This window comes from Vipera ursinii, assembly GCF_947247035.1.
Source record: "Vipera ursinii genome assembly, chromosome: 2".
Taxonomy (NCBI): domain Eukaryota; kingdom Metazoa; phylum Chordata; class Lepidosauria; order Squamata; family Viperidae; genus Vipera; species Vipera ursinii.
In genome coordinates, this window is record NC_139513.1 from 146,690,943 (window position 1) to 146,712,664 (window position 21,722).

Consider the following 21,722-nt stretch of genomic DNA (forward strand, 5'->3'; position numbering starts at 1 on the left):
ACATTAAACATGAAGAAAAACAAATATGTTTGATGGTCCCCAGGCTGTTTAATATAAAAACCAATTAAAAAGAGGTTGAATACTTCAATAAGATGATCCAAAACCTACTTTTAAATCAACCATGAAGTACTTACAGGAAACAAAAGAATTTGAAATGACCTTACGTATCCACAGACTTAAATATTTTTAAAGATCTGGAGGGAAATCTCAAAGATAGCATGCATGAAAGGAAACTAAGAATATTCTAATTTAAAAAAAAAGAAAGAATATTTCAAGGTAGAAAAAAAAGTCCTAAAACAGAAAGCTCTTTAAATGGCTACAGGAAATATTTCTGAAAAATACGGTATATGAATACTGTATATGTATGTTCTTTTATTTTATTTATTTATTTTAATTCCATTTATATCCCGCCCTTCTCCAAAGACTCAGGGCGGCTTACAAGCTTAGCAGTAGCAGTAGCCTTCATTCTATGTATATGCCTGCTTATTAGGGCTTTCACACACACCCCAAGCGGCAATATTACAAAGTCAGCTTAATTGCCCCCAACAATCTGGGTCCTCATTTTACCTACCTCGGAAGGATGGAAGGCTGAGTCAACCTTGAGCCTGGTGGGATGCGAACCTGCACTAATTGCAGGCAGCTGGTGTTACTTAAGGAGGCATTAGCCCACTGCTCCACCAAGGCTTTTAGATGCAAATGATGCTATACTGGTGTCTGAAAACCCAAAACATTTGCAGTGAATATTAGATAGCGTAGGATGCAATGCAACAGGATTATGAGGAGGTTGAGCTCCTCCACATGCTTACTGGACCCGTGCCCTTCCTGGCTGGCTTATGCAGCTCGAGAGGGGACACGAGGCTGGTTCCTGGTGGTCATCTCCGCTTCTCTGAGTGAGGGTCACTTCCCCACCGCCTTGAAGGAGGCGGTGGTGAGACCTCTCCTCAAGAAGCCCACCTTGGACCCATCCTCACTGAATAACTTTCGTCCAGTCTCCAATCTTCGCTTCCTTGCGAAGGTTGTTGAGAGCGTGGTGGCGCACCAACTTCCTCAGATCCTGGATGAAGCGGTTTATCTAGACCCGTACCAATCGGGCTTCAGGCCGGGCTACAGCACGGAGACGGCATTGGTCGCTCTGATAAATGATCTCTGGAGAGCCCGGGACAGGGGCCATTCCTCTGTCCTAGTCTTATTAGACCTCTCGGCGGCTTTCGATACCATCGACCATGGTATCTTGCTGCGACGCCTCAGGGGACTGGGAGTGGGAGGCACGGTTCTGCGTTGGTTCTCCTCCTTTCTCCAGGGTCACTCGCAGTCGGTGCTGGCAGGGGGACAGAGGTCAACCCCGAGGCCTCTCGCTTGCGGAGTCCCTCAGGGGTCGGTCCTCTCGCCTCTCCTGTTCAACATCTACATGAAACCGCTGGGTGAGATCATTCGCAGCTTTGGAGTAGGGTACCATCAGTATGCTGATGACACCCAGCTTTTCATCTCAACTCCAAACAACATCAGTGATGCCCTCGACGTGATGTCCCGCTGCCTGAAAGCGGTCCGGGAATGGATGGGGAGGAACAGGCTTCAACTGAACCCGGACAAGACTGAATGGCTGTACGTACCGGCAAACCAGGATACTCAGAACATCCCATCCCTTAACATCGGGGACAAGTTACTACCCCCTGTTGATAGGGCCCGCAACCTGGGTGTCCTCCTAGACTCGCAGCTCTCCCTGGAAGATCACATAGGAGCTGTGACCAAGGGGGCCTTCTCCCGGGTTCGACTAGTTCGCCAATTACGGCCTTATCTGGACCTGGATGCCTTACGTACAGTCACCCATGCTCTTGTGACCTCTCGCCTAGACTACTGTAACGCTCTCTACATGGGGCTGCCCTTGAGATCCACTCGGAAGCTTCAACTGGTGCAAAGTGCAGCGGCACGGACACTCTTGGGAGCCTCCCGATACTCCCATATCACACCTCTCCTCCGTGCGCTGCACTGGCTTCCAGTTGCCTTCCGTGTGAAGTTCAAGGGGCTAACAATGACATACAAAGCCCTACATGGCATGGGTCCGGACTACCTACGGGAGCACCTTCTGCCAATGTCAGCACCCCACCGTCCTGTGCGCTCTCACAGAGGGCCTCCTCAGGGTGCCACCGCTCAAGGAATGTCGGCTGGTGGCCCCCAGGGGGAGGGCATTCTCAGTGGGTGCGCCAGCCCTCTGGAACAGCTTACCAACCGAAATCCGGATGGCCCCCGACCTCCGCACCTTCCGGCGCGACTTAAAAACTTACCTGTTCCAACAGTCCGGCCTGGCCTGATAGCTCTAATTGGGGTCCCAGTTTGTTTTTTGCTATTGTTTTTTTCACTATTGTTCATTCTGTATACCTACCTTATTCTGTACACCGCCCCGAGTCCCTCGGGAGAAGGGCGGTTTATAAAAACAAAACAAACAAACAAACATATAATTCTAAAATGCCAGGGTACTGCTGAATGTCCATCATCAACTTGTTCTGAAGAATTCTGCATTTTCTTGGATTCAAGTGCTCCAGGATCCAACACTGTCTTTGGCAGGGCAAATGGCTCCACTAATTATGAAGACACTTTCACCAGTTCAGGTTGATGCCCCTACTGCTGACACTTGGAAGTGATAATCTGACATCATTCATATACATTGTGTTTAGTATTACTATCCCATTTTACACATCAGGCTAAACTAAAGGAACTTGGGAGTTTCTTCAAAACAATTAGAATTTTTATTTGCTTTCTTATGACTATGACTTGGGATCCAATATTATAAAAGTTTATTAGAGACTACAGCTAGTCCTTGTTTAACGACTGCTTTGTTTAGTGATTGTTTACAGTTAAGACAGTGATGAAAAAGTAACTTTACAACCAATCCTCGCATTTATAACCTTCACAGGTCTGCGAAGCAGATATAGTAAGATTGTAAGCACAGTTGTTATTTCACTTAGAGACCTCTTAATGACTGAGTTGCTGATCCCTATTTGGTTGATAAACAAGAACTACCTGTATATAATGTTTAGATCTTTTGACAACACAATATTTGCCCTTTTCAGAAAAAAGGAGGGAGTGTTATACACACCATTTTAAGCTGAAACAAAGATGGAATATTAATGTAACAAATAGAATAAATATAAAAATATGCATGTAGGAACAGGCACAAAAATATTAAATAATATTTGATGTGTGCAAAATACCACTGATTTCTGAATCAAAGCCAACCACTGTAGAAATGTGGTAAGGAGTAGGGACAATCTGAAACTTAGATGAAAACAGGATCAGTTAGGTCAGGATAAGTAGAGTTCCCATTTGTGAGTTACAACAAATTTTAGTCTCTGATTATCACTGCGTTGATTCACTTTTTAAAATTGTAAGTACTTATTTTTTATTTTTGTTTAGGGTTTCCTGCTTGAGCAGGGGGTTGGACTAGAACAGAGGTCCCCATCCCCAGTCCGTGGACCAGTACCAGGCTGCAGCATGCCAGCAAATGAGCCGCACAAACAAGCAAAGGCCCATCCATGGGATGCAAGCAGCACACAAAACCACACACCCTCTGGTCTGCGGAAAAACCTCTCTCCACAGAACCTGGTGCCCAAAGGGTTGGGGACCTCTGGACTAGAAGACCTCCAAACTCCCTTCTAACTCTGTTATTCTGTTATTTACTGTTTTGTATGCTGTCCAGAGTCACAATGTTTGAGTTGGGTGGATACACACCCACAGCCCTATAGTGATCCTGACAGCCATTTATGCCAGTGAGATCTGGAAGGCGTTAGCAGATATTAGCAAAGACATGATATCTTGCAACAAAGATGCCTTTACCGAATCCTAAAGAGTCACTATTTTGACTATATTGCTAACGAAGAAGTGCTCCAAAAGAATTTCTCCTGAAACTACATACCATTGTTGCATGCAAAAGACTCCAACTTGCAGGTCATATTCTACACATGGAGAACAATCAAATTCCTAAGATGGCATTGAGATGGCTCCACTGATGTCAAACGGTCAAAAGGATGCCTTTGAAATACATGGCAAAGAATGTTCATGGAAGATTCCTACTATCACATAGGAAGACGCTTATGATTCCTTGCCAGCCAGAGGATCCAGTAGCTGAGTCTGAGGAATCAGGTGAGGAGGAGGGGCCTGGAGTGACATCAGAGTCAGAGGAAGGCTTTGAGGAGCTCCAAGACTTATAGTTAGACGAAGAGCCTGGCCCCTCTACTCGCGCTCAGCCTGAGACACAGCTGTGCTGGGAGCCTGAGTTGGACAGTGATGAAGAACAGTTTGGACAAATCCAGGATGCACAAAAGCGCTGGCAAGAGAAGTGAGTTGGACAGAGGAATGCAACGGAGTGGCTCCAAAGGCAAAGGAGAAGGCATTAGGAAGCCACACCTTGGCTGAATTATAAAAGGGAAGGTGTGGGAGGTGCTGGTTGCCAAAGGCAACCCTTTGTGTTGAGGATGGAGTTTCTGTGGACTGTGTTTGTTTGCCTTGGACATTGACTCAAGTCTGTGAGAATAAAAGGGGTTGGTTTTTTTCTTGCGGTTCCTACCTGTTTCTTGGAAGAGGGGTTTCTCCTTGTGAGCCTAACAAGGACTTACGTAGGCTGGGACAGAACAACACTGAAGTACTTGCCCCAAACCGAAAATGTTGGAGATCCCTTGCTGCCCAATATGCTACATAGCATGGTAGGATGTAATGCTAATACACACACATCCACACACAAAATAGGCACAAAGTGAGGGGGAATGCCAAGGTGCAAGGGAAGAGAGAAATAGCACAAGATTTCTTGGATTTTGATTTATTCTGACCATTTAGAACTATTTTAATACAGCCTAAGCTTCCTAAAACAGGTTATATATAAAAATATATAAAGTATAATTTTCAAGTGCTGAAAGCTATTTTCATTTAAGCTGACGTAATTAAAAATCAAATGGCCTTTAAAACTAAAGATAAAATATAAAGGAACATATTGCTGAAAGCAAACATGTACATATTTTTACTAATCTAATACTTAAAATACACCCTAATAGATATGTAAGCTATTCAGACCTGCGTGCTATCTGCACACCAACCGCATAGAGCTGAACAGACCATTAAACTTTTTTTCAGAACAGCTAGCAGCATGGGGGAGGTGGTGGCCTTGCTTTCAGCAACCCTGTATTGAAATGGCCATGACTGCCAGCACTATTATTCATCTTGTCAGTTCTCATTATTCTAAAATCAACAGGCCTAAATTCATGGTAACCAAAGTTGGAGCATGATGACATCATTTCAAAACAGTGGGGGTGGGGAGAGGAAAAAACAGTAAAAGGAAAATCCACTATGTTAAATATATACGTTAGATAACATTCACAATTTACACTGAAAAGTCAAGTACAAAATTCAAAATGTTAGACCTTTAAATGTATTTTTATAGAGCACACGTGGCAATCCAAAACTGAAAACACTAAAGTCAAAATGCTTTTATAAATGAAATGTCTTAAAAATATGTATGATTACCAGGTGGCCACAGACCAAAACGCATAGCTTTAAATGGTTCAAAATTGGGGAAGGGGAACACCAAAGTATAACTGTCAATTTACTTTATTATATTCAGATTTTTTCATCACAAATGTTGGACTAGAAGCTGAAATTAAAACTGCTGATGAAACAAGGACCTCAGATATGCCATGATGGCTGTAAGAGAGAAACACTTAAGGATAATCTTGTTGAAAATGAGACTGCGAAAGCTCAGTTGCTGCTTAGTATTAATGCTGCCCCAAGATTATGTTGATAGGCATTGCCAACCCAATGCAAATAGGTGAATAACAAACTTTATTTTCATAGGTTCAAAACATCACAGAGATGATGTTATAGAAATGAAATAGAGATGTTTTCTACTTAGGACAAAGTCTGTAACAGAGGTAGACAAATTATTAAAATGCTGAGACAGCACAACAAATAAAATGATTTTTATTTTCAAGACTATTGTTTTCCTAGTTTTAACATATCTATATGAAAATTTTGATTTAATAGTTGGGTTCTGGTGGCATGAGAGTGATGGGCTCCCTGAGGCAATTAGGGAGCCTGCCCCTAGGTGGCAGTCTGGGAGCACTGTGTGCTGGTTTTGGACGATTGCCACTTTCCCCTTCAAGTGAGAGGATGTCTGTGTGAATGTGGCCTCTCTCAGCTGACTGGTGGGAGACCAGCTTTGGGAAGGAGAACATTGTGGGTTGGGGCTGGGGGGAGTGGGCACCCCTGCTGGTGCTGAGAGCTGACACTTAAGTATCAAGGGATAGCCCAGACTCTGGTCAGTAGACCCATGGAGGCCTGGATCTTCAGCTGCTGCTGCTGAATAGGCACCCCTTATTTGTGACCTCACTCAGAAGAAGCAAGCATCCACAAGACCTATCTGACACCAGAGGGGAAATCTCCTCTCTCAGAGAGGTATCCAGCCAGTTTTAGAGTTTGGCGTCAGCCAAAACCTCAGGGCAGGGGAGAGGGGCTATCAGCTGCCATCCTGGAATCTCTTTTAACCATCAGGAGCAACGCTCCCCAAGTTTTCAGTTTTGAGACCCTATTTGTGAAGCTGGGCTTGCAGGATCAGTTGGGACTACCAGCCTCCCTGTTGAGGAATTTCTGCAGGCTAGCCCAGGGTTGGCAGTGGAGTTCTCTAGGCTTATGGTCCGGGGACTTCAACCTGCCATCCCTGGGGATGGCCTCAAAGCAGCTCATGGCCACCAGTTCTAGACCGTTCTAGAAGGCCCTAGGGCTGAGCACGCAAGCACTTGTTATTACACAAGCTGCACTGGTTGCCGGTTTGCACTTGGTCCAGTTCAAGGTGCTGCTTATCACCTTTAAAGTCCTTTATGTCATGGGACCAGATTCTGGGGAACTTGTCTCATCTCAATGGGATTGGCCCACCCCACTCCCTCTGGCAGAAGGGGCATGTACAGACCCAATCAGTCAAAGAATTTCAGCTGGCAGGCTCTAGAAGAACAGCCCTTACGGTCATAGCCTCCGCCCTTTGAAACATCTTGCTACTGGAGATGAGATCCACCCCCCACCATCTTGGCCTTCTGGAAGGGCCTCAAAACCTGGCTCTGCCAATTGGCTTGGGGCTACGATGGGGGCACTTTACTGCGATGGAAGTGGCTGGTGGAATTTAAGAGAGAATATCCTACCTTTGTACCATTAGTTTACCTGGTTTGTAGATTTATCTAATTCTTGTTAATTTTAATGTTTTTATATTTGTACTTCTATTGTACTGAAAGCAGCCTAGAGTTGCTTTGGATAGTGAGATGGGTAGTAATTAATAAATAAATGAATAATAATAAATAAAACTGTGCTTTCAGAAAGGCTGAACAAAGATATATGGATCCTTCTTAATTATGACGTTGGAGAAAATTGTTGAGAATATTTTAGACTACAAGAAGAACAAATAATCCAATACTACATAAACTAGACTGAGCACTGGGTGTATTTAGAATGAACCTAAAACTTACAATATTTTGGACATATAATGCAAAACCAAGAATAAAATAGAGAAGACCCAGGTACCTGGAAAAGTCAAAGGCAACTGAAAAAGAGGCCAAGAGAAGACGAAATGACTAAATACCATCACTAATGGCCCAAAAAGAATTTGTGTTCGGGTTAAAGAGAATACTTGTGACCTGATGTCCAGGTTAAAGGTAAAGGTAAAGGTTCCCCCGCACATGCGTGCTAGTCGTTTCCGACTCTAGGGGCCAATGCTCATCTCCGTTTCAAAGCCGAAGAGCCAGCGCTTGTCCGAGGACGTCTCCGTGGTCATGTGGCCGGCATGACTAGACGCCAAAGGCACACAGAACGCTGTTACCTTCCCACCGTAGTGGTCCCTATTTTTCTACTTGCATTTTTATGTGATTTTGAACTGCTAGGTTGGCAGAAGCTGGGACGAGTAACAGGCGCTCACTCTGCTACGTGGCACTCGGGATTCGACCCGCCAAACTGCCGACCCTCTGATCGACAAGCTCAGCGTCCTAACCCACTGAGCCACCGTTAAAAGCTAATGAACAACAAAAAGATAGGAATCCTTTTTATTCTACTGCTGTATTACCTTGTTTCTTTTCTCTTTTCTACCACACTTTTCTATTTCTTCTGCTAGAAAGACATTGAATAACAGCAAGCTTTCTTTCATTTTACAATCTTTCAACTCATGATTGAAGATAATACATTCGTTCCAACTGATTTCTCTTTTTCTCGATGGAGTGAGGTAATACCAGGAGACTTTTCACAATAAATTTGAATAACGGTGAGTTCGTAAATAAATTCCAGCTTGATTATTTAGTTTGGCTCAAGTAGAAAATCTGAGCAAGGAACTTTTTACTTTTGCTGGCTTTCAACTGAAACCGACAGTTGGAAAATTGGAGAAAAGTGATGCTAAAATGTCAGAGATTAAATAGTTGTAATTTTATTTCCATTTGCAGCATTTTTAACCTCTCATTTCTAACCTCTGATTGGCTCAAGGTTAATAAGGTGCAAAACTCCCAAACCCTTAAATTGGATGATGTGGAGTACAAATTGTTTTAATCATGCTTTTGACTGAGAATGGTGCCAGTTAGCACAGTGCGGGAAAAAGAAAGATACTGTACCTTTATGCTAATCTAAGGGATCTCTTAGATTCTTTAATCCCGTGCTGGATATTTACAAAGTTGTTTTATGCATAAAAAGAAAAAAAGCAAGCTCTCTGAGAATGTGATTTTTGCGTTACAATGTGGCCCTCTTGCAACACAGAAGCCTGCAAGCTATCAGCTCTCCCAGTGGGAAGCAAGGAGTTGAGTGGTATAGAGAGCAGCTGCTACATAGGGGAAATTTACAAGGGAAGGGAGCAGTTTAAGTGTAACTCACTGAAATCAAGGGACAGCAGCCTCAGGTCAGAGGGTAAATTTTAAAAGGAGGCCTCCCATGAGAGTACAGAGGAGGGGGTATGATTAGTTCACGAAAGAAAAATGCTTTCCTGGTTTATTTTAAAAATTTATTTGATGGCTCTGTCCTGACAAAAACAGAAGCAAGCACCTGCCACTTCTATTATACCAAATGGTAACAATCTACTGTAAAAGGATGAGGTATGTTATCTTTTAGGAAAAGGATTTTTTTTAACTTAACAGATTCTATACTAGCAATAAATTCAAGGCTACAGATTAGCTGAAGAGCTGTTACTCCAATCTAAGTTTACTCCCCCAGTCCCAGCAGGTTTGAAATTGCCTTTGGCTATGTTCCCTTTCCCCCCACCTTGCTTTTTCAAAACCAATTTGAATAGGAAATGAAATGTGGCTCCTGAGACACAATGGTTTACTGTAAAGATTTTGCTGCAATGCATGGCATTAAAAATCTGCAAAGACCCATGCAACCAGGCTATTCTGTGATGAAAAGCTATAAAGAACACCCAGGTGGGCAACTCTATACTAGAGGCTAATTGAAGCAAGCAATAATATTCCTCAATAAAATTCATGAGTGTAAATTCTTTCTTTCCTCAGGAAGAGGAAATCTACTTATAAGCAGCTGAATTCTACTTAACGGTAGAACAAAGAAATTAAACCCTTGATAATTGTTCTAATGGATGAAATTATTGCTTGATATATGCAAGGCCAATCACAAAGATAAAACACACAGTTTAAAAAACATATGCAAACACACACACACATCCGTAGTATTATTTTCATAATTTATTTTTTTTAACTCTGAAACATGTCATTCTCTTGTTGATAATTTTCTCCATGTGAATAATAAGATCAATTTGCTAATGTAACGCAGGTATATTCTTAAAGGGAATTAAAATTAAACAATGCTTATGTTTGATCAAATTCTAGGCAGACTAAATTGTGGGAAGCTCTTAAAAAAATATCTTAGAATTGATATAATGCCTCACCTACACAATTGTACTTAAAGGAAACCTGGCCATAAATGCTGACAAAGCATATATTTTTCCTGAAAAATGGGCACTCCTGGTGACAAGGTTAATGACATTTGAGCAGCCTCTCACTCTGACCTGTCTCTCCACATATTCTAGCTTTAATGCACTTGCACAATTTTACCCTGCCCCCCCCCCAAAAAAAAAAGAAAAGGAAGGGAAGGGAAGTGGCTTCCACCTCCAGTTATTTTCTACATGGTTGAATTCCCTGGTGCCACGTTCAGTGCCTTCCTACAGAATGGAATGCATTAAACATTCCATGTGCAAATCCCAAGAGGGATGGAACAGTTCATTCGCTAAAGGTTATGGGGAAATCACAGCTAAATCACAGCCATACCCTCTTCTGGATTTCTTGAAGAACATTTCATTCTATACATTGTTATTTTTCTTACTATGAATTCAAAGTCTTCACATTCAATTTTGGGAACTTTTTCTAATGGAAGAAAGAACCACCCAATGTCTATTCTTGATTAAAGGGCAAAACCTAAGTTTGGGTAACTTAAAGAAAGGGCTTGTATCATTGTAAATATTCTATAAAATAAAAAAATAAATAAACAATTAACAAAAATCCTTCCACAAAGAAAGCTAGAAGACAGAGAAATGATTTCTGGCCTAGGTTTCTCCTTGATTTCTTACTTTTCTACTTAATTTAAGCTTTGAATTAATTTGAAGAGGCACACAAGATTATCACCTTGAGGAGAAAAGAAATCTGGACTTGCAGATCTGCTTTCTTAGGAAAAAGATTAAACCACAGAAAAATATTTTAATTATCTTATCTGAAAAGATGTATCCTTAGGACAGTCAAAATATATGCTAAAATAGCTATACATTCTTAATCAATGATGAATATTGTTATTTATCATCTTAGCGTGAATAAAATCTATCATTTGAAACTTGATGGATCTGGCAGAATACATGTAAGGAAAATAACAAGTTTATGTATTGTTGGTATTTTTCAAAAATTCAAATATTCACTTTTGCTACATAGTGTTTGTCCTAAAATCTTACCTTTCTGGAGACTGTGGAAACGTTCAAACCAAATCGTTGAGCTCTTTCCTTTAATTTGTCCATGTTGATCTAGAAAAGCAATCGAAAACAAGTATATTCATGTAAATTTAAAGATTTCAAAATTATAAATGTTGAAATCATGCCAGTATGGATAAATTTGTTGAAACATAATAAAACATTACTTCCTGTACTGAAACTGAAATAACCCTTGAACAACTTACGGAATTAAATGAAAATGGCATCCATAGAACCAGCAGCTTACTGCAAATCACTTCTGAGAAAACTTTCAGATATAATTTTAGCAGATCAATTATGAGTTGATCAATGGATTATGGGTTTAACAGATCAATGGATAGGAAAAGTGGAAACCACTATTTTCAACTCAGTACTCTGTCTAGCACTCTTTGTGCATTTACCAATCAAGCTCCTTAACGTGGAAGTAACTGAACTATCCAGAAGGTGAAAATATTTCCAACATATTCCAGTATTATGGGCTTCAATCAGACATTAATTATATATGGAAGAAAGAAGCCTTCACTCTAAATTTAAGATGAAATTTTCAATTTGTTTTTAAAGCATCCTAGGAAACAAATTTTTGCTACTAAGCTAGATCATCCTCTTCGGTTAGAATAATACTAATGGAAAGGCAGTATATTGTTGCTAGGATTGACATCTTTGAAGTAGCTGCAAGGTTTAGGAGTGTAACCACCAATACACTTGTCTTGGCAAATTGGCAAGATAGGGGAAAAGGACTCAAAGGTTTCATATTACCCATTATTGTAATCCTAAAGACAACTTTGGAATGATAGCTGCCACACAAAGACAGATATCTATTTCTGCTTACTTTTTTAAAGGATCACTTAAAGCAATTGACTTTCAGCATAAAACCCCACGTTTGTTTTAATTCACATATAGCCAGGAAGTGTGGCACAATGGTTAAAAGTATTATGCTAGGACTAGGGAGACCTAGTATCAAAGTCATTTTCACCTTACTAACTTCGGACCAGTATTATCTCTCAGCCATACTATTTCAACAGTTGTTGCTGAGAAAAAAATCAGAAGAGGGCTTAATCTACACCAGGGCTTTTCAACCTTTTCGCAGATTGTACCACTTTTAGGATATGGCAATATTTGAGTACCACCAGTCATCTAGCAAGGTGTCAAAAATTGATGACAAAAAAAGGGGGTGGGGGGAAGTGAAGTACAGGTAGTCCTCGACTTACAACAGTTCACTTAGTGACTGTTCAAAGTTACAACGGCACTGAAAAGTGACTTATGACCATTTTTTACACTTATGACCGTTGCTGCATCCCCAGGGTCATGTGATCCCCTTTTGCAACCTTTGGACAAGCAAAGTCAATGGCCAGGGAGGCGTGGCCAGGTCAAAATCACTCAGGTTGGAGGGGGGTGGGACTGGGGTGGGCCCCGGGGCATGGTCCACTGGAGGAGCCTCACCATCTCTCTCGGGCCATGCTGGATGGTGGCACGGGCTGCCCAGAGCTCTGGGCAGCAGAGGACAAGCGCCCAGTCTAGCCCTCGAGCTCACGGGTCAGCAGGACGCCGCAGCCCAACCCAGTCCAGCCCCACTTCCCCGAGGGGGAGCCCAGCTACGCTTATCTCCTCCTCAAGGGTGCTCATAGTGGTGCAGGAGGGCAAAGTGCGTGGGTCAGAGGGAGGTCCCCTCCATCGCCATGCGAGGAGACCCGGCTTTGTAATCAAAGCATCCTTAGCAATAGGATGGGAGACCACCAGGATAGGCCAGGAGGGGGGAAGAGGCAAAAGGGCAGCGGGGCTGCTGGTAGCCAAGTGCTAAGGCAGGACTTCCCTCAGACCCTCCCTCCCTCTCATTCCAATCTCCCTCCCTCCTTCCCTGTTCCCTCTGTCTCATTCCCAGGAAGGGACAAAGGGAGGGGGAGAGGTTGCCAGTGTGGCTGGTGGCTGTGCCGCCAGTGGCCATGGCTTGAAAGGCCACTGTAAATTCCTCTGCTTTAAGAGCATTGTGGTGAGAAGATATTTGTGATGACGGAGGGAGAAAAACAGGGAAGAAATGCAGCTGGGGAGGGGGTCACCGTCCACGAGGAATGAAGAAAGGCACCATCGGTTGGAGGTGACCAGCATTTGGCCTTCGCCCACTTCACACACCCGGCTCTATGGGCTCTGGGGGGAGGGGACGCCGCGAGCAACGTGAGAGTCCATGTTACCTCCATGGTGCCACCCAGCCCCCAGCCTGCCAGGTTTCAACAGGTAATTGTGTGTTCTCATCACATGGAGAGGCTGGGCTGGGCAAGGCAGAGCTGGCGAGAAGCCGAACCTGCCTGGGCGCGCATACAGGAGGGGGCAAGGTTGCGGGGCCTAGTGTCCCAGGTGAAAGGGAAGAGCTCAGAACGTGGTCAGCCTGCAGTAAGCCCCCTGTACGCATGCCCAGGCAGATTCAGCTTCACGACAGCTTCGCTTTGCCTGGCCTAGCCTCTCTGCACTGGGCCAGGAGAGCGTGCCGCTACCTGCTGAAACTGGGCAAGCTGGGCGGCATCATGCAGGTAACGTGGACTCTCACATTGCTCACAGCGTCCCCTCCCCCAGAGCCTACAAAGGCGGGTGTGTGAAGCTGGTCACCTCCAGCCAATGGTGCCTTTCTTCATTCCTCGCGGAAGGTGACCCCTCCCCAGCTGGGTTTCTTACCTGTTTTTCGCTGCCCTTTGTGTGCACCCCTGGCACGGATGGTTGCCACGAAGTTGTAGATCTGCTCTCGCTCGGCCTGCTTTATATCCTCTCCTCTCTCCCCCTCTTTCTGTTCTCTTTGGTGTAGGTCCAGCTGATTCCTCTTCCCAAGCCTGCTTTTTCTCTCCCTCTCCCGCCGAAACTGCCTCCTTTTATATCCTCTCTCGTCTCCGCCCTCCTCCTCCCGTCTCTTCCGTGTGTGCTGGAAGTACCAATCCTGAGGCCTTTGACTCGCCCCAGCAGCCCTTGAAGACTTTCTCACAGCAAATCCTGTTCTGAGCCGCTTTAGCTTGTTCCCTCCCCCCCCCGCTACACTTGTCTAGGCTAGGCAGGATCGCGTACCACCTGCCAGGTGCCAATGTACCACACTTGATCTACACTTCGCCTTGAGGATGAAAGGTAGGATATAAATCCAATTAAGCCATAGATAATAATGGACCATAGATATCACTGAATACTTTTCTGCTGTATTCATAACAGTCATGTACATGACGCTTTATAAAGTAACTTTAGCAAAATGCTGTACGGGTGGAGTCATGTTTCTTTGCTAAAAGTTTCTACCCAAGGAACTTGCATTCTACAATCTGGCAATAAAGGAGACAAGGTTTAACAGAGATGAATACTGTATGCACAAATTTTAAATTTATTTTGACTGGAAAGGAACATTAAGAGATTACGACAAATGCTTTGCAAAACTGATCTTTGAAGGAAGAGAGATGTTTAAAAACAGGAGGTGAGGAGGGATGTTTAGAAAAAACACAAACATAAGACTTTTGGGCAGTGAGGAAGGAAATGTTAGAAAAATGACATAGCAGAATATATCCTGCAACTAAGACAAGACAAGGTCCATGGTTTGATTACAGTTTTAGAAGGTATTAATAAGGCAATGGTTTAAAACAGGTGAATACTGAGAGGAAATAATTATTTCAGCAACAGCTTTTTAGAAATATAAACAAAATCAGAAAGTTGCAGGGGCACCTAAAACAGTGTTTCAGTTGAGGACAATGTTACATGAAGTCTAACATATTTGATCATCAGATGGGTAAATAAATATTACAGTCAAGTTGCTTTAATGAATTATTTAAAACCATGCCAACTGTATAAGGAAACAAAACAGCTACTTACTGTAGTCTTACTTTCCGTGTTCAGACCTGAAACAACAACAACAAAATACTGGATCCAAAACAGCTCCTTTCATTTGCTTAAGTAAATCAGAATCTACGACTTTTATTTAATAATGTTGATATACTGAATGTTTAACCCTGGTTTTGCTAGAACTTAATACTTCAATCCCCTTAGATCATAAAAGTTTCTCTTCCTTCTCCCTGCCAGCCAGCCTAAGTATGAGAGGCAACCATTTCTTAAGGCCGTGGTGGCGAACCTATGGCACGCATGCCAGACTGGGCACGCAGAGCCCTTTCTGTCAGCACGTGCGCCAGAGGGACGCTCCCCTCCGCCTCTCCACATGTACCTGACTAGTGAGAACTGGAGAGGGCAGGGAAACTGAATCCAGCAGCGCTCTCGTTGGAACAACTGCGAGAGCTGGGCGGGGAGAGGGGAACCTATAATAGCAGGTTTTGGCGGGAGTGCAGCGAGAGAGCAAGCAGACGGCCTTTGGAAGCGATGGTGGGCGTGAGTTTGGAGAAGACAAGTAGGATGTGGTGTCCGTTTGTGCTTTGCAGAAGGCTAGCGGGGGAAGGAGGACATGTAAGTTTGGACTTTGGAGAAAGGGAGAGAGAGTGAGAGAGAGAAGGAAGGAAGGAAGGAAGGAAGGAAGGAAGGAAGGAAGGAAGGAAGGAAGGAAGGAAGGAAGGAAGGGAGGGAGGGAGGGAGGGAGGGCACGCCTGCGCTGCTGGGCAGATGCGCAGCCAGGCCTAACCAGGTGACACCGAAGTCAGCCAGACCTTCTGTGGGAGCACGGGGGGAAAAGGAGAGAGCGGTTACCTCCGAGCACGTCTGCCTCTCTTTGGGCCCTCTCGGCCTCTCCCCGTCCCCAGCCAGTCCTCCTCCTCCATCCTTCTCCTCCTTTTGTGGGCAGACTGTGGCTTACCGAGCTGGGTGGCGCCTCTCCCCGCACACGTCCTCAAGCAGAGGAGCCGGGCAGCAGCGGCTCTCGCTCCCCTCCGACCTCCATCTGCCCAAGGCCCGAGCTCGGTGTGCCCAGCATGGAGGCTTCACGCCCAGTCCAGCCCCGGCACGGAAAGTGAGGCAGCAGCCCCACATGCGTCCCGCCCTGCCAGGCAAGCGGAGCTGCAGCGGCTGCCCACCTGCGTTCTTCTGCTGCAGATGCCGTGGCTCCGCTTGCCTGGAGCCTCCAGGCTGCTTCTTGTCCTGCGGACATCGGGAGCACCAACCCCGCCTACTGCTCGTCCTGGGGCGGCTGCCGCCGTCTGGTGCTCTCCAGCCTGTTGCCAGCCAGTCGGGCACATCAAGCTTGGGTCTCAGGCAGATGGAGGCCAGAGGGGAGTGAGAACTGTGGCTGCCCGTGTCACGGCAGCAGCCCCGGGATGATCAGTAGATGGGATGAGTGCTCCAGATGTCCGTGGGCAAACAAGTGGTGAGGAGGCTCCGCGCCCAGTCCAGGCACAGCACAGCAAGCGAGGCAGCAGCCCCATGTGCATCCCCGAGCGTGAGTGCGCCCCCGCCCTGCCATGCAAGCGGAGTCATGGCATCTGTAGCAGAAGAGCGCAAGTGTGCAGTGGAAGGCACGAGGAGCCCCGATCCCAGCACATCCCCTCCCAACTCTTCTCCTCCCCGCCACTCGGAAGAGCTGCAGGGCTCAGGAGCCTCCCCCCATGCCCCCGCCTGCAATATCTTAACAGATTAGCTTTCAAAGGCAGGTATCTTAGATTGGTATGGACAGATAAATTGGCTGTCAGTTTTTCAATGCCTCACAAACTATCCATCTGAAGTAGTCACTATGAATGATCATGTGGAATTACCGTATCTCAATTTTTGCAATAATTTTTTTAGTTCTTCTCAAAGGTTAAGATGCTAGAACACCAAATAATGGCATGACAAAATAGCAGCACTGGTACACTGGAATATCTGCAAAAAATGCCATTTGCCTGCAAGCAAGAATTGGTGAGACCACAAAATAGACAAAATAATAGAAAATGAAGAAGCTGAAGTATTCTGGGATTTTAGAATTCGGACAAGCACCTGCGACATAACACCCTAGATTTAACAACTGTAGATACGAAAGACAAAAAAGTCCAGATAGTGGACATGGCAGGGACCCGGAGACAGCATAACAGAAGAAAAAGAATTACAGAAAATTACAAAATACAAAGACCTGCAAATAAAAGAATGACTGTGGCAAAAGGAAGCAAAGAAGGTACCAACTGTAATGGATATCTTGGGTGAAATCCCAAAACATCTGGACCACCACATCAACACTATCACCATTGACAAAATCACCATCAATAAAATTGCAAAAGGCCTTACATCCTACGATACCTTTAACACCATCAGATGATATTTGCCTACTCCACATCTTTTGGAAAGACTGGATAGGTAGATAAAATTGCCAAATTCACTCTAAACATCTGGCTGACTGTGCAACAAAATATAATAATGACAAAATCACCATCAGTTAATTGCAAAAGGCAGCCTAACTTGGAACAGCTTATATCCTGCAAAGATATCTTTTAACACCAACAAATAATATCTGCCTATCCGGGGTCCTTGGGAAGGACTGAATAGGTTGGAAAAATGCCAAATCCAATTTGAACATCTGGCTGACTATGCAACGAACCATAATAACAATAAACATTTGGAGCACCATTTGAACACCATTGGCATTGACAAAATCACCACCAGTCAATTGCAAAAGGCAGCTTTACTTGGAACACCTGACATCCTGCAATAATATCTTGAACACTATCAAACAACATCTGCCCATCCCAGGTTCTTGGGAAAAACTCAATAGGTAGATAAAAATGCCAATTCCAGTTTAAATATCTGGCTGACTGGCAACCAACCATAATAATATATATTTTAAATCTCATAAGTCACATACCTTTCGTTGAAACAGCAGGCATACCAAACCTATGGAGAAGGAAATAGCCCTATGAGCAACTGTAATGTTTGAGTTTAAAGCTATACACACAATAGACTAATCTGAATACTAGAACAGCTGAACTGTGAATAATTTGAAAATGGAGCAAAGGCCCTTCCGGGCATATAAAACTGGCCTTGATGAGAAGAGCAAGAAACAATGAATCCAGGTTTTATCTTTACATTTAAAATATCACTACCAACTAAGTGAACAGCCTACAATATACCGTATATACTTGAGTATAAGCCGAATTTTTCAGCCCACTTTTTGGGCTGAAAAATTCCACTTCGGCTTATACTCCAGTCAACAAAAAAACTTACCGAGGACTTGTGCGCGGCCGAGGCTTTGGTGCTTCCGGGATCGCACGCACCTCTCCCAAGCCACCGCCGTCCGCAGACCTGCCGAAGTTTGGGGAGGTGCGCGCGCACCTCCCCAAACCTCCCCAAACGTCGGCAGGTCTCCGGACCTCCGTGCCCTGCCTGCCTGCTTCTTTCCGCTGCAGAAAGAAGCAGACCTCCGCGCCCTGCCTGCCTGCTTCTTTCCGCTGCGGAAAGAAGCAGACCTCCGCGCCCTGCCTGCCTGCTTCTTTCCGCTGCGGAAAGAAGCAGACCTCCGCGCCCTGCCTGCCTGCCTCTTTCCGCTGCGGAAAGAAGCAGACCTCCGCGCCCTGCCTGCCTGCTTCTTTCCGCTGCGGAAAGAAGCAGACCTCCGCGCCCTGCCTGCCTGCTTCTTTCCGCAGCGGAAAGCAGACCTCCACGCCCTGCCTGCCTGCTTCTTTCCGCTGCGGAAAGAAGCAGACCTCCGCGCCCTGCCTGCCTGCTTCTTTCCGCTGCGGAAAGAAGCAGACCTCCGCGCCCTGCCTGCCTGCTTCTTTCCGCTGCGGAAAGAAGCAGACCTCCGCGCCCTGCTTGCCTGCTTCTTTCCGCTGCGGAAAGAAGCAGACCTCCGCGCCCTGCTTGCCTGCTTCTTTCCGCTGCGGAAAGAAGCAGGCAGGCAGGGCACGGAGGTCCGGAGACCTGCCGACGTTTGGGGAGGTTTGGGGAGGTGCGTGCGCACCTCCCCAAACCTCCCCAAACTTTGGCAGGTCTCCGGACGGCGGCGGCTTGGGAGAGGTGCGCGCGATCCTGGAAGCACCGAAGCAAGTCCTCGGTAAGCTCCGGGCGGTCACTTGCTTCGCGTCTCCTGAGGGAAGGGGGGGCGACTGGAGCGGGCGTGTTTCCTCGCCTGCTGGGCGCTGCGATTTGCCCGGGGAACGCGTGGGCCCCGAATGGCAGCATGGAGCGAGGAAGCGGACAGCCAGGGCTTCCCCGAGAGCCGCGGCCACACAGGGTATTCCTGTGTATTCAGGCTTGCAAAATGGCGGATCGAGCCTCTGCTGGCGGCGGAGGCTTGCAGAACGGCGGATCGGCTTATACTCGAGTCAACAACTTTTTCCAGTTTTTGGGGGTGAAATTGGGGGTCTCGGCTTATACTCGAGTCGGCTTATACTCAAGTATATACGGTGCTTAGAAAATCATATCTTGCTCTTTCATACTATCTTAACAATAGAATTCTTAATTTTTTATTGAAAAGTTTCACAATACATTTTTAAATACAACCCCCCCTCCTCCCCCTCCCCTCTCCCCAACCCCTCCCTCCCCTCCCCTCCCCGACTTCCCAGAGCTGAATACAGGGTATAAAAATACAAACAAGCATAATCTAAAATATGCTAACAATAATAAGACATTAAATTCTGTCGCACTTTAACTCTCCATCGTCAAAATATTAATAAAATAACTACTAACTAGTTATACATCATATAGATCCAGTACTTATTCAAATGCTAAATGAAACTTTTTAGTCCCATATTTATTCTGAATATATTCAATCCATCTCCTCCATTCCACAATGTATCTCTGTTGCGATTGGTCTTTCAAATACACTGAAATCTTTGCTATTTCCGCCAAGTTAGAAACTTTTAAAGTCCACTCTTCTATAGTCGGCAGTTCTTCCTTCTTCCAATATTGTGCTACTAATAGTCTCACTGCCGTAATTAAATTCAACATCAACTTAGTATCTATAACAGTAGTATCTGTAATAATACCCAATAAAAACAATTGCGGAGAAAACTTTATCCTTTTCTTAAATATCTTTTGCATATTCCACCAAATTTTGATCCAAAAAGCTTTAACCTTTTTACAAGTCCACCATATATGAAAATACGTTGCATCCTCACAACCACACCTCCAACATTTGGGCTGGCAGTTCGGATACATACTTGCTAATTTTTTAGGATCTAAGTGCCACCTATAAAACATTTTATAAAAATTCTCTCTTAAATTTTGGGCCTGTGTAAATTTTACATTTCTAACCCAGATCTTTTCCCAAGTGTCCATTGTTATAACTTCTTGAAAATTCTGAGCCCACTTTATCATACAGTCTTTAACAAGTTCCGTTTCTGGATCAATTTCTATCAATGCATTATATATCCTTTTTATATGTGCTTGACCTTGATCTCTAATTTGTTTTACCAAATTTTCATCAGTCATCGAAAAACCAACTTTCTGGTCCTCTTTCCATCTAGCCTGTAATTGCCCATACTGAAACCAAGTTTGTACAATCTTTTCTTCTTTTAAAATATTATATGGCTTTAATTGCCATACATTCCTCTCTAAACTTAAGATTTCCTTATATGTAGTCTCATCATGTTTAAATCCCACATTTATATTTTCTATTGCGTGTTTAGGTATTGCCCAAATGGGTATCTTATAATTTAACTTATGTCTATACTTTTTCCAAACTCGCAACAGAGCATACCTTAAAATATGTATCTTAAACACATTATCCACCTACATCTCAAAATTCAGGACGTTTCAAGATATATAATGCATGCTATTCTATCAGGTAGTGACAGAAGAAGGAAAAATTTCAATACTAAATGTTTGTTTCAATTTTAACTATTTGCAATCTTTCAACTTTGGCACTTATATCAGCATAAATCAAAGCACAGAATATTATATAATTCACAAAAAGAATTTTAGTAATTTAGGAATGCTTTAACATTTGTTAGAAATTAAAGCTGCACTTTAGTGCAGTGTACTGTTCCTACATTTTAAAGTAATTTGGCATTTTTCTGGAAAGCTTCCTGTACTGAATAAGCAACAAGAGAAACACCTACTCTGCTCATCTATGTCTTCCATAATACTGTTCTGGACATCCCATCTTGTATTTCATTTTTACTTAATTAATAAACCCATTTTTTAATTAGATGTGAAACTCTGGCTTAAATTGTCATTATTTCCAGATCACATGGCCAGTAATTAGTAACTGGAATTAAGAGCCCAGAATAACCAGACACTATAGGTTCAGGCTCCCTACTTCTAATAAAAAATCAGAACCAACAATTTGAAAAGTTGTTCATTGGAAAGCAAAATATTATTTATGAGAGGCTTCAATATTACACAAGCATCCCTACAAAATAACAGCTATCCTCAACTCAAATTCCAGAAATTCTTAGTTGAAGTTGCCCCAGTTAAGAGGACACTTGTTAGAGGATGCACCCAGAATACACTTCTATTTATAAGACTAAACAGCTGTAGGGAACAATAATAATCAAATACATACTTACCGAGCTGCTCGTGCAGCTTTCTTACTTTCCAAGCTCACAGGAACATTGAATCTCTCTGCTCGCTTCTGCATTCTCTAAGATTAAAGATAAAATACACACAATCTAACATAACCAACACAGAAAAGAAGTGCATTTAATTTTGTTGCTTATTTATTGCATTTTTGTACATTTCAAACTCTCATTTTTAGTGCAGTCTTGGCTATTCTGAGTGTTGGAAAATAACATATAGAAGCAGTAAACTAGGATGTAGTATTTACATAGGTTTTTCTGAAAGGATGAATTTTATTCAACTATGATACCATCATGCCTACCTCTAAACTGGGCTTAGATATTAAGCCAACGAAAACTGAAATGTAATTGAATGGTGAATGACTGCAGAAAATTCCTGG

The 21,722-nt window shown here is 43.9% G+C and overlaps 1 protein-coding gene across 1 annotated transcript in view; it reads right to left on the reverse strand.

The window, feature by feature from the left end:
* The window catches only part of SARNP (SAP domain containing ribonucleoprotein), a 95,157-nt gene that overhangs the window by 42,284 nt on the left and 31,151 nt on the right, over positions 1 to 21,722 (reverse strand). The window contains exons 6-9 of the mRNA XM_083353045.1: positions 21,334 to 21,407; positions 17,688 to 17,716; positions 14,792 to 14,817; positions 10,949 to 11,017 (exon numbers count right to left, since the gene is read on the reverse strand). Of these exons, the coding sequence (XP_083209171.1) occupies positions 10,949 to 11,017; positions 14,792 to 14,817; positions 17,688 to 17,716; positions 21,334 to 21,407 (198 nt within the window). The remainder of the gene's footprint in view (positions 1 to 10,948; positions 11,018 to 14,791; positions 14,818 to 17,687; positions 17,717 to 21,333; positions 21,408 to 21,722) is intronic.